The following is a 13572-nucleotide window of genomic DNA, read 5'->3' on the forward strand; positions in this document are numbered from 1 at the left end:
TACACCATTCAAATCTTGTTCTTGATTACCGATTCTCTTTGAATTCACATAATTATAAGCTTAAACTCATGGATGAATGGTTGGTTACTCACCTAGAAGCTCCAATCCTTCCAATTATAGCTAAGTCATGAGCTAATCCACCTAGTTCTTGAATTCCTTTGCAAAATCTTCAAGGATGAGCCCTCTCTCTCCAAATTCGGCTCACTCTCTCTCTCTAAAGGTGTATTTCAGATTTTGAGCTCAAAGAAATAAACTCAAGTGTATAAAGGCCATTTATATATGCTTACCCAATCAAATTTGATTAAGGCTAAGTGATTATGCTTAATTTAATCAACTTAATCTAATTATTTTGATTTGAATCAATTTTTAATTAAATTTCACCATATGCTCTAAAAATCACGCTAATCACAAAGGTACAGACAATTTCATTTTCTAATGCCTCCACAGCCTTCAATTTAGATTTTATAACAGAAAAACGAACAGATTTTCCTACGGTGAACAGATACAAATTGAGAAACACATATAATCATATAATTGGCACTCAAAATCATACCAAACATATAATTATAACCACATTTAAGATTAAGGCCTCGTTTGGGAACAGGCTAATTTAGTAACTTTTTGGCTATTTGGCTAAAATATGAGTTAAAAAAAACTAGTATGTTTGGGATGATTTTTTGGCTTTTTACGAAAAGATATGCAAAAAGTAGAGAGAAAAGAGAATCTTTGACTTTTTGGTATGGGTTATTGGCTTTTTGGCTAATTTAGTAACTTTTTGACTTTTTGGCTAAAAATGAGGGTTCCCAAACGCGGCCTAATTAGCATAACACAAAGTAGGGTTGTCACATTCTTCCCCCCTTTAGGAAGTTTGGTCCTCCAAACTTATTTTACCTTCATCCAGAAACAAATGTGGATAGCGTAGTTGCATCTCATCCTCTTTTTCCCATGTAATGTCCTCATAGTGTTCTTTCCATTCTACCTTCACCATTGGGATGGACTTATTTCTCAACTGTTTCACTTGCCAGTCAATGATCCGTTCTGGTCAATCTTCGTATTCTATATTTTCATCAAGAGCTATCCGGTGGTAATCAATCACATGAAATGGATCTCGAAAATAACCCCTCAACATCGATACGTGGAACACATTGTGCATTTTTTCGAATCCTGGTGGCAAAGCAACCCTATAAGCAACTAGACCAAGCCTTTCCAGAATTTGAAACGACCCAATGTAACGTGGTGACAATTTACCTTTCTTACCGAATCTCAACTGGCCTTTCATCGAAATCATACAAATAAATACATGGTCGCCAACCTCATACTCAAGAGGCCTTCTTCGTACATCCGCACGATTCGTTTATCGGCTCTGTGCTGTCTTGAGTCTTTGTTGGATAATTTTAATCTTCTTAGAAGTGTCTTGCACAATTTTGGGCCCAAGTAAAGCTTTATCTCTAACTTCTGTCCAATAAATTGGAAATCTACACTTTCTACCATATAAAGCTTTGTATGGTGCCATACCGATACTGAAGTGGAAGCTGTTATTGTATGCAAATTTTGCTAATGGTAAATTGTCCTCCCAACTCCCTTGAAAATCTAAAGCACACATTCTGAGCATATCTTCCAAAGTCTGTATGGTCCGTTCTAATTGCCCGTCTGTAAGTGAATGGAATGTAGTACTGAATCTTAGTTTTGTTCCTATTGCCCTTTGCAAGTTTTTCCACAATCTAGATACAAATTTCAGATCTCTCTCCGAGAAAATAGATACCGGGACTCCATGTAAACGAACAATTTCATCAACATATATAATAGCTAATCGATAAGCATCAAAAGTAGTCTTCATAGGCAGAAAATACACAGATTTTAGTCATTCTATCAACTATAACCCAAACGGAATCCATACCTCTAAGAGTTCGAGGTAGGCCAACAACAAAGCCCATGGTTATGTGTTTCCACTTCCATTCCGAAATAAGGAAAGGTTGAAGTAAACCACCTGGTTTTTGTTGTTCGGCCTTAACTTGTTGACACTGAACGCACTTAGACACATATTCTGCAATTTCCTTCTTCATTTTGGGCCACCAATAGCTTCGCTTTAACTCCTTGTATATTTTGTTATTACCCGGATGCATAGCAAACATTGACTTGTGAGTTTCATCCAAGATTCTCTTCTTTAGTTCAGGAATGCTTGGGACACATAGTCGGTTTTGGAATCGTAACACTTCATTATCAATGTTGAATTCTGATTTCGGATTTGTTTCAAACTCATCAATTATTTTCTTGAGGAACTCATCCTCTTTTTGCCTTTGCTTGACTTCATTAACTAGTGCTGGCTCAACTAAAATAGCGACTATCAACCCGGCTTGTTCATGTAACACAACTTCAATCTCGATTCTCTCAAAATCTTGCAAGATTTCCTTCTGTTTAGTAAGTAAGCAAGCTAAGCTCCTAGTTGATTTTCTGTTCAAGGCATCAGCAACTGTATTGGCTTTCCCGGGGTGACACTGAATCTGAAGATCGTAATCTTTTATTAGTTCAAGCCATCTTCTCTGCTTCATATTCAACTCTTTTTGAGAAAAGAAGTATTTCAAACTTTGTGATCCGTGTAGGCTTCGCATTTTGCCCCATACAAGTAATGCCGCCAGATTTTCAAAGCAAATACAACTGCAACCAATTCCAGATCATGTTTTGGGTAGTTCTTCTCATGTGGTCTTAATTGTCGAGAAGCATAAGCAATTATCCGTCCTTCCTACATTAGTACACATCACAGACCTTTATAAGATGCATCACTATAAATCACAAAGTTTTCCATACCTGTGGGCAATGTTAACACTAGTGCAAAAGCCAATCTTGTTTTCAGTTCTTGGAAGACAGATTCTTTTTTATCATTGCATTCAAATGGTTGTCCTTTACGTGTCAGTTGGGTAAGAGGCACAACTATTTTTGAAAAGTCCTTCACAGACCTTTTGTAGTACCCAGCTAAGCCCATGAAACTGCGAACTTCTGTTATATTTGTTGGTGTAGGCCAACTTACAATTGCCACTATCTTCTGTGGGTCTACCAAAATCCCATCTCTGTTGATGACATATCCTAAAAAAATAACTTCATCTAACCAAAACTCACATTTCTTTAATTTAGCAATTAATTTATTCTCTCTAAGTGTTTGTAAGACGGTTCTCAGATGTTATTCATGTTCAAGTCTACTCTTTGAACATATCAGAATGTCATCAATAAAAAATACAATAAATTCATCGAGGTAAGGCTTAAAAATTCAATTCATGAGATCCATAAATGTTGCAGGGGCATTAGTTACTCCAAACGGAATAACAAGGAATTCATAATGACCATACCTCGTTCTGAATACGGTTTTCTCAACATCTTCTGCCTTTACCTTAAACTGGTGGTACCCAGATCTCAAATCAATTTTAGAAAATACTTGTGAGCCCTGCAACTGATCAAACAAGTCGTCAATACGAGGTAGTCAATACGCAGGCGCAAGGTTCCATCTTTCTTTTTCACAAATAATACCGGTGCACCCCATGGTGAAGTACTTGGTCGAATAAACCCTTTGTCAAGTAAGTCTTGTAATTGTTCTTTCAGTTCTAAATCTGTAATGGACATCATTCTTAAACTCTTTACTTTGTTGTTATTCACTGGGCTCTAGCTCACTATATTATTTATGTATGTAGGTGATCAAGCGAAGGGAGCTGCTGCTTGGAGATCTATTTTGGTTAGCCAACTACCGTGTCTCTCGAGGAGGTTCTCGAATTAAGAAGTGGTCAAGTTTTGTAAACCATGTTTAAGACTTTTGCTTTCTTTTGTCTTGTTTTGTCTGACAAGTTTCTATACTGCCTGTGTATTAGGCTAAGACCCATTTTGGTTTATCTGTATATAAGTTGGTGTTATATATGTAAATATAAGTTTGAAATTTGTTTGTCCCATGTACATCTACACAACTCTATGGACATTGTATTTCGATATTGCTTCCGCTAGCCTCTTAATTTTCCTAATTTGTTCAGAGGCCTTCGGTAATCCCAAGATTGCTGGCTGGTTATGATGCTAAACCTATAGGACGGGTTTGGGTCGTGACACCTATAGATATATCTTGGATTGTGTTAATGATCGGCTTGCTGGATGGAAAGCACGACATCTCTCCTTAGTAGGTCAGACTACTCTAATTCAGTTGGTTATATCAGCCATTTCGGTATATGCAATGCACACTACCCAACTATATGCAAATGTCTGTGATACCATTGATTGAAGTCATAAACATTTTCTTTAGGAGGTGATTACAAGCATAAATACATGCCTTTAGTCGCTTAGGACAATGTTTGTAAGCCGAAATCAGATGGAGGATTTGGGCTTCGAAATATGCGTGATGTTAACTGTGCCTCCTCTCTAAGCTTGGATGGCGGATGATCCAAAACCCGAACTCCCTTTGGGCAGTGTCGTTGAAAGAAAAGTACCAAAATTTTGGGCAGCACCTTTGGGACTCATACCCATCAAACACCTCTCACACTTGGCAGGGTATTAATAAAGGGGTATATTTATTGAAGGATGGCTTGAGATAGAGGGTTGGTAATGGTAGAAGCATTCTCTTTTGGGTAGACTGTTGGCTGGGAGACACTCCACTACATCTTGTAACTACTGCTCCTGTCCCAAGTGATGAACTCCAAAAAAATTATGGTTGACTATTGAATTGATGGATCAAGTTAGAATTGGGTCTCTTTGTCTTCATGGCTTCCCTAAAGCTTTCGAGATCAGCTAGGAAGCATATTCCTTAAACTAAATGAGTATAATGAAGATCGCCTAACTTGGAAAGAGTCTAAAAACGATTATTTCTCAACAAAATCAGCATATCAGTAAATAAATCATCTTGGTACTACTTGCGAAGGTCAAACTGGTTGGCTTTCCTTATGGAAAATTTGTAAATCAAATCGATGGAAGCATTTTACTTGGTCGTCAGGCATGATCGTATCCTCACCAATGCCATGAAATTCTGTAGAAATTTCAGTGATAATGCCAGTTGCCCCTTTTGTGAGCACCATAGTGAAACCACACTCCATGCCCTTCGAGATTGTGACTTTCCTAAAAAGATTTGGCAAGAGTTAGTCCCCCATTCCTAATGGTTACGGTTCTTCTCCCTACCATTGGTCAAATGGGTGGACTTTAATCTTAATAAACCACCATGGTCTAGTGCGGATAACCATTGGGAACTCTTGTACATGTGCATGCTATCTTCTATTTGGTTTTGGCGCAATCCACAATTTCATAATGAACACTTTCGACTACCATCTCAACCCATTGATGATACTCAGAAGAGAGTTCAAGAATTCCTAATAGCGTAAGAAATTCAAGGTTATGATCATCCTCCTATCACTTCTGGTGTAGTTTGGTCTTGCCCCCCCCCCCCAGTTGGGTGAAACTCAACACGGATTGTTCTGTTCTGGGCATGACTGGAACCACTGGAGTTGGTGGTCTTCTTCGCTCGGAGCATGGAAACTGGATTATGAGTTTCCAACATTTTATAGAGGAAGTCACTGTTGGTGCTGCTGAACTCTGGGCTATTTTGATGGGCATCCAAACACTTTGGGAGGCTGGCTTTCGGTTTGTAGAGATTGAAACGGATTCTGTGAAGGCCCTGCATTCAATCCAAAATCTGAGTAAGGTGGACCCAAACTTTAACCTGTGCCATAACATCCGAGAATTACTTGATAGAAACTGGACTTGAAAGCTGTAAGCAGTAAGGTGCAATGCTAATAGGTGTGCGGATTGCTTGGCTAAAGAAGCAAGACTGCTAAAGATTCAACGGCACATTATCCACTCACCTCCATGTGCAAGGATCCCTGTCCCCAAATATTTATGTCCCCTGTCTAAAATCTCTCACAACCATTGGATCATATGAGAATTCCAAGATATGAGAATTTCAAGACATATCCAATGGTCGTGAGTGATTTGGGACAGACGGATAGGGACAGGGAAATTTGAGGACATGGGATCGTTGGGCCACCTCGACCATCTGTTTTTACCCTTGTTATTTAAGGATGCTCAGTGTCACGACCCAAACGCGCCCCTAAAGGTTTGGTCCATGACTGGCCCGTACATAGGCCTCAAAACAAAATTCCATAATAATACATAAGCAAATATGGGGCCACAAGCAGAAGCAAATATTAGTATAAAGATAACGTCCATTAAGCCTGTACATACATGATGAACTAATAAATTTAAGACTTTAATTACACTTCCATATAATATATACAGTCACACAACTTAGATAGATCTCACACACAACATATAAGACTCAATAAATTACATAGCTAAATTGCATAATTCCCTATAAAAATCAAGGCCTCAACACAGAGGCGTACCCCAGGCGGTTTGGCAGACAGGTGGACCTTAAGACAACTCTAGTGTCAATTCCCGATGGCTCACCTACATAAATAGATATAAAAACGGAGTGAGCAAGGCTCAGTGAATAATAGCAATGTAAAGAGGTTAGTTGAATGAGCAAAACCTTGGAAAATACAAATAGACATATATCAAACCATACTAAGGTTTTATCCATAGTCATATTTCAGAACGGCCTCAGGCCCATATCTAATACAGATCGGCCTCAGGTCCATGCAGAATACAAAACGGCCTTAGGCCTAACATATTAAACAAAGTGGCCTCAGGCCCAACAGATTATACAAAACGGCTGTAGGCCTAACAGATTATACAGAACGGCCTCAGGCCCAACAAATTATATAGAATGGTCTCAAGCCCAACGGATTATACAGAATGGTCGTAGGCCCAACAGATTATACAGAATGGCAGTAGGCCCAACAGATTATAGAGACTGGCCTCAGGCCCAACAAATTATACAGAACGACCTTAGGCCCAACTGATTATACAGAATGGCCGTAGGCCCAACAGATTATACAGAACGGCCTCAGGCCTAGTATTAGCAAAACAGAATAATCCCAAATTCATAAGAATACCATTACACAATAGTGCACATAAATTTCCCCATGGTTTGTTACAGGTCGACATAGTTGTCTTGCATATAACAGAACATTAATAATAACTATTAACAGAAGGCACATGTATCACTACAGTACTATTAATAGGGACAGAACGACCTTAGGTCCATGCCAATGCCATTATTCAATCATATCCATTAATTTAATCAAAGCATAATATCAATGGAATAAGCCATTCACAAATAACAATACATAAATCATAATCACAGGAAGTAAGTGAAACATATTGTTACACTACTATTACTCACAGTGATCGGCTTCTGGTAGTAATGGGACGATGTCCTCGTCTCGACCTACAAACATAGTGCACAACACATAATATGAGATTATAACCGATCCCTTACTTATTCTCTTTGACCAATTAATCAATTAGCCAAGTTGGTACCAAGCTCATTATTCCTTAATAAGCTATAATTCATGTCTCAGAAAATAGGAGGAATCGATGGAAAATGGTTTAAGCGAAGAAATGGTACAAAATCGGTAGACAGAAAGTGAGCAACTCTCACTAATTTGAGCATATCTATTTCTGTACTTAGAATTTGGGAGTGAGACCACCACCATTGGAAACTAGACTTCCAGGGCTTGATTTTAGGCTCAAGAATCGCTCAAAATGGAGTTCGAATGCAAAAGATATGCTTGTTCAAAGTTGGCTGGACAGAGCTGTCCCTGCACGTGCGAGAATGGGGCCGCACGTGCGGGACTACGTGCCTTTTTAGCAGATTCAAATTTGGTTTTGGGATTGGACTGCCACACGTGCAGGAAGACCCGCCGTACGTGCAGCTCTGGGCAATTTTCAGTCCGAAAATGGCTTCTTGAGTGGGACTTTCTCATTTTCAAAGTTAAACCTCAAATTCATGTAAATCAAAGCCCAAAACCCTTTAATACATGATCAATTTCACATTATTAATTTCCATCAAACATCATAACCTCAAAATACTACTCAATTCCCATGCACAAGAACAAAATTAAGATTTAAAACACAAGAGCATAAAGTACCATGGTTTGGGGTTCAAAGCTCACATCTTTCATATTTAAATATATCTTCATTCATGTGGAGCTAATCATGCAAAACTTCAAGATTGGAGCTCAACTTCCCATAATCCACCTCAAGATAAACAAATATAAAGAATTTAACTCTTCAATTAAGCAACTCTTAAGGAATCAAGGTTCAATTTCATGAAGAGAGTTCATTTCATCCATAACCCAAAACTCCAATTCATCAATATATTACATCATCCAAATCAATCCTTGATTTCATGTAATTGATGCTTTAAACATAAGGATTCAAGATAAATGGTCATACCTTAGTTCAATCTTTGTCTTCCTCTTAGTTTTCTTCAAATTTCCCAAGCTTCCATGGATTGTGAGCTCTCTTTCTCTCTTGAAGAGCTTCCTCTCTCCTTTGCTCTCCATTCTCTCGATTCTCTTTCTTAGATATTTTATTTGACTTCAAGTGATGAGTTCCACCACTCATATGGCACATCTATACATATATATATATACACACATAAACTTAACACAATAGGGAGAGCCAAACACGGTCTTACGAATCGCACAAAATCAACTTTCAATTAAACCTTCCAGATGACTCTAAAAATTGTGTTGATCATAAATATGTCCTCTGTTCTGGTTTCTGAAGCCTCTAAGGCCTTCAATTTGCGGTACAAAGTTACCCACCCAAACGTGCATTAATGAATCAGACGAATTAGATTTCCAATTAATTTTTCCAAATAGTTCTAAAAATTCCCATTAACATATCCAAGTACTCAATTTTGATTTCTGAACCCGTAAAGGCCGTTAATTTCAATTTTAAAACCGTGATTCAACAGATAATTCCTCAACTTGAACAGATATCATTAAATTAAAATGCATTAACCCACAAGGAAATAAATGTAATTTTGGATACGGATTTTGGGGTCGTTACACTCAGGAGCTGGTAAACACTGGTAGACATTGGTACGTTGTCCATTAAATATTGCAGTACTAGCTTGGGCTCGGAGGACCCTCGGTCATTCAATGATTGCAGGAGCTTTATGTTGCAGATGACAATTAAGTGGAGGTTCTAGGGTTCATTTGAGAAGAATTTTTTTAACCTGATTTTTTAGTTCTTTGGCTAATTTAGGCTGGCTAAATTAGTTTCGTTTGGAAAGAATTTTTTGATTTTTTTACTTTTTTGTAAGAAAAAAAATAAAATGCTTATAATTTGAATATGTCATATTATTTTATTAACTTATTTATTCTATGTTGTCTTTTTATACTTTTTTAGTCACAATTTAAACCCAACTTGCTAAACGAGGACCCATTCAATCTCTTTGTTGAATTTCTTCACCATCAAATATGAATTTTCTGTACCATCAAATATGAATTTTCTGTGTCTGTACAAATATAGTTTAACACTAATTAAAGAGAAAATATCATTTTCTCTCCCAAACTATCACTCATTTTTCATGCGCACCCCCATACTTCTATTTATTTCAATTTAGTACCTGAAGTTTCCACAAATTGATCAATTAGACCCCTGTCGTCACCTTCCGTCCACAATTGGACAGAATGTGATGAGTTGTCCCCTTGAACTATCTTTTGGAGGGAACATAAGAGGGTTTCCTTACAAAATGAGTTGGTTTAGTTGACAATTCAATTGGGGCTTCGTTGGGATCAAAATCGGTTTTAGGGTTTTCAAATTCCTTATTCGAAATCAAAATCAAAGTTCATCAGTAAACAAAGGGCACGAACTAACATTGAATTATGGATTGGGTTCGAAGAGAGAAAGATGGCAAGCGAAGGAAGGGACCAATTGTTTATGGTATTTACTTTTAATATTTGTTTAATTTTGAAGCTAATTATTATGAAAAATCAATTTCTAATATTATACTATTTGATTTGGCATTTTTTAGAATACATTTTTGTCTATTTGTCTTTGAAAAGGATTTGTTTAATCGTAATTGTTTTACTTGAATAGTGTAATACTTGATTAGTTTTAGTTTAATCAGTCCTCAAAAGAAACTCATTTTTTATGTAATGCTTACTAAAAATCAATTTAGTTTAATCATTTTTTAGAATATAATTTTTTTTTAATGTATTCATACATGGATTTCTTCAATTGGAATTGTCTTATGGTAATAGTAGTTTAATGCTATTTTTATTTATTTATTAGTATAATTAGTCCATAATAGCATTTTTTTTTTCATTTAAAAATGTAGAAATATGATCTTGTTATTTCACAATCAAAATACATCATGGGGGTTTGGTTAGTTATAATCCTCAGAGGGTTTATAGTGGTGGATTGATCAGCTATTTTGACTTTTGTAATTCTGATGAAATATCACTTGTGGAGTTGGATCATATGGCCAAGAAAGTAGTTTGCACTGGATGTAACATCTATTACTATAAGCTTAATTATTGTGCTGGGCTAAAGTTGATTAACACTGATGAAGATGTAATGAGGTTGGAGACATTTGTGGATGAAAACAGAGTAGTAAAGGTTTATGTAGGTTGTTTAGGAATGGATGGTGTTATAGGGTCAAGTGCCAAAAGAAGTCAGAAAAAGGGAATACTTGTAGATATACATGTAGCAAAAGAGGAAGATAGGGATGACTATGATCCTAATCCCTCAAACTCTTCATCATCTGATGAGTCTGAGAAATATAAGGATAGTGACTACGGATTTTCTGATGATGATGCATTATATGAGGCTAATGTTGACAAAGAGCTAGAGTTTGTTGGTGTAGAAAGTAGTAAGAATGCAATGGCTGAGGCAGTTGATGACCTACAAAGCCTTGGAAGCTCCTCTGATGAGCTAAGAAGTATTGGCAACTCATCTGATAAAGGAGATACTTCTCATAGGATCCAATATCCTGTTTTTAATGTTCACTCTAATACGCACAATCCTCATTTCAAACTTGGTATAGAGTTCAAGAGTCATGGTATGTTTAGGGATGCTATGAAAGAGTATGCAATTAAGTGGGGCAAAGATATAACATTTACCAAGAATGACAAACAAAAGGTGAGGGCAAAGTGCAAAGTTGGTTACCCTTGGGTTTGTTATGCTTCATATGTAAAACATGATGGGTTGTATAGGATCAAAATACTTGTTGATGAGCACATTTGTAATAGGTCTTTTAATGTGGCACATGTAAGTTCCAAATGGATTGTTAATAGGTACTTCGAAAGAATTAGGTTAAATCCTACATGACCAATTCAGTTATTGGCAGACACTATTTCAAGTGAGCACAATGTGAAGGTTAACTTACAAAAAGTGAGAAGGGCAAGAAACAAGGTGTTAGCACAAGTAGAGGGTACTACAGCTGAGCAGTTTGCAATGTTATAGAGTTATATTGAGGAGATTAGGAATACCAATCCTGAAATAGCAGTCTGCATGAAGGTGAAACAGATTTCAAAGGTTAATGAAGGGAGTAATCTAAGGGTTATTGATGGGAGCAATACAGAGTCAAAGTTCAAAAGGTTGTACTTGTGTTGGGGTCCATTGAATAAAGCTTTTACGAATGCTTGCAGGCCAGTCATAGGAGTTGATGGATGCCATTTAAAGGGGTCACATGGTGGTATTCTCTTGACTGCTGTTAGGATAGATGCAAACAATTGCATATTTCCATTTGCCTATGCAATTGTTAAGAAAGAGAAGAAAAAGAACATGGTTGTGGTTTCTAGAGCTGCTAGGACATGATTTGAATATTGTAAACCCTCATGTTATACCTTTATGAGTGATAAACAAAAGGGTTTGATTGATGCAGTGGCTGAGTTGTTCCCAAATGCTTCACACAGGTTTTGTGTGAGGCATTTGTACAACAATTTTAAGGGTGAACACAAGGGGTTAGTTCTAAAAGATCTATTGTGGAATTGTAACAGCAACAACTATTCCTGCATTTACCAGAGTGATGACAGAGATTAAAGAAGTTGATTATAAGGCATATGATTGGTAAGTTGACAGACCACCAATTCATTAGAGTAGGAGCCACTTCAACACTTTTCCAAAGTGTGACCTTTTGCTAAACAATCTATGTGAGTGCTTTAACGCAAGCATCTTGGAAGCTAGGAGTAAATCTGTGGTTACAATGTTAGAGAAGATTAGGTTGTTGTTGATGGAAACAATTCAAGAAAGAAAAGATGCAATGCAAAGACACAATGGTCCTATATGTCCTAAGATTCAAAATCATTTAGAGAAAATGAAAGTGGATATAGGTGGATGGATTCCTAGATGGAATGGCAATGAGCAATTTGAGGTTGTAGGGCCATATGGTGAGCAATACAAGCTGGACTTGCAAGCTTAGACTTGGGGCTACAGGAAATGAAATCTAATAGGCATTTTATGTGCCTATGTTGTTGTTGCTGCAAATTTCTTGGGTCAAGAACTAGAAAAATATGTTCATCAGTACTACAAGGTGGAGACTTATCTGAAGATGTATGACAATATGTTGACTCCTATTAATGGTAAAGAAATGTGGCCAAGAATTGAGTATGCAAAGGTGCTATCACCTAATGTGTAAAAAAGAGCTGAGAGGCCTAAACAAAATAAAAGAAAGGAGATTGAGGAACTAATTCAAGGCACAAAGCTAGGAAGGCAGGGCACCAAAATGACTTGTAATAATTGTGGAAAGGTGGGGCACAACAGGAGAAGTTGCAAGGTCAAGGACAGATTCAACTACATGCAAGAAAGCTAACCTCGGGGAAGCCAAATAGAACCAAGCCAACCTTAGAGCCAATTAAGTGCAGAAGCACCTGAGGTTAAGAGACACATGAGACAGAAGAAACTGGTTATCAGTGTTCTTCCTTTTTCTTTTCTTTTTTTAAATGGTAACCTAATTGTCCTATATTTGATTGTGTTTAATTGTGGATAATTCAGTCTTATTGCAGGTTAAATGGAGTGTGGTGCAAGAAAATAAGTCAACTCCATCTCCAATGAGTTCAACCAGCACACCAAAGGAGGGTCAAATGATGTGGAGAGGCAAGCTAGTGTAAAATGCCAGAGGCATTAAATCAGCATCCATTGGACAGAAAAAAGGAGCACCTGGAGCATCCACTTGATTTATTTATTTATTTTGTTGGATAGAAGAAGAAAGCATCTGCATGACTTTCTCATTGGGGATTTTTTGTACATGTAATGATTTTTTGTTGTGAATGGTTGCCTTGAACTTGTTAACTATGTAAAGGTAGCATTTTGGTTGTAACAAACAATTGTGTGTTTTGAAAATTTGAATGACAAATTTATGACTGTTGCTTTTGTGCATGATGCTCTATTTTAATGGATGGTACTCCTTATTTCTATGTAAGTGTACCTTGTGTTGGTTTTGGTTGCCATTACATGGATAGATTCCAATTGTGTGTTTTGAATGAATGCCACTGATAGGTTTTTTATTCATTGAATGAATGCCATTTGATGGATGGATGCCACTGATAGGTTTTTTATTCATTGGTTGCCAAGGGGCCATTCAAAGAGGCCACCAATTAGTTATTTTGATGGATGGATGACAAATAGTTAAAGTAACACACAATGCTACTTTTTTTTTTTTTTTAATTAAATGATAATGCCCTGTTTTTGTAAGAA

General features: G+C 37.0%; 1 protein-coding gene across 1 annotated transcript; it reads right to left on the reverse strand.

Moving 5' to 3' along the window:
- Window positions 1-370: 370 nt before the first annotated feature.
- LOC145821694 (uncharacterized) lies at window positions 371-2549 on the reverse strand. The gene is made up of 2 exons (XM_082918247.1): window positions 2114-2549; window positions 371-489 (listed from the first exon to the last, which is right to left on the reverse strand). The coding sequence occupies exons 1-2, from the start codon at window positions 2547-2549 to the stop codon at window positions 371-373; spliced, it is 555 nt and encodes a 184-aa protein (XP_082774373.1).
- Window positions 2550-13572: the final 11023 nt, after the last annotated feature.

The sequence above is a fragment of the Camellia sinensis genome, chromosome 1 (genome assembly GCF_055761805.1).
Source record: "Camellia sinensis isolate YWXY chromosome 1, ASM5576180v1, whole genome shotgun sequence".
Taxonomy (NCBI): domain Eukaryota; kingdom Viridiplantae; phylum Streptophyta; class Magnoliopsida; order Ericales; family Theaceae; genus Camellia; species Camellia sinensis.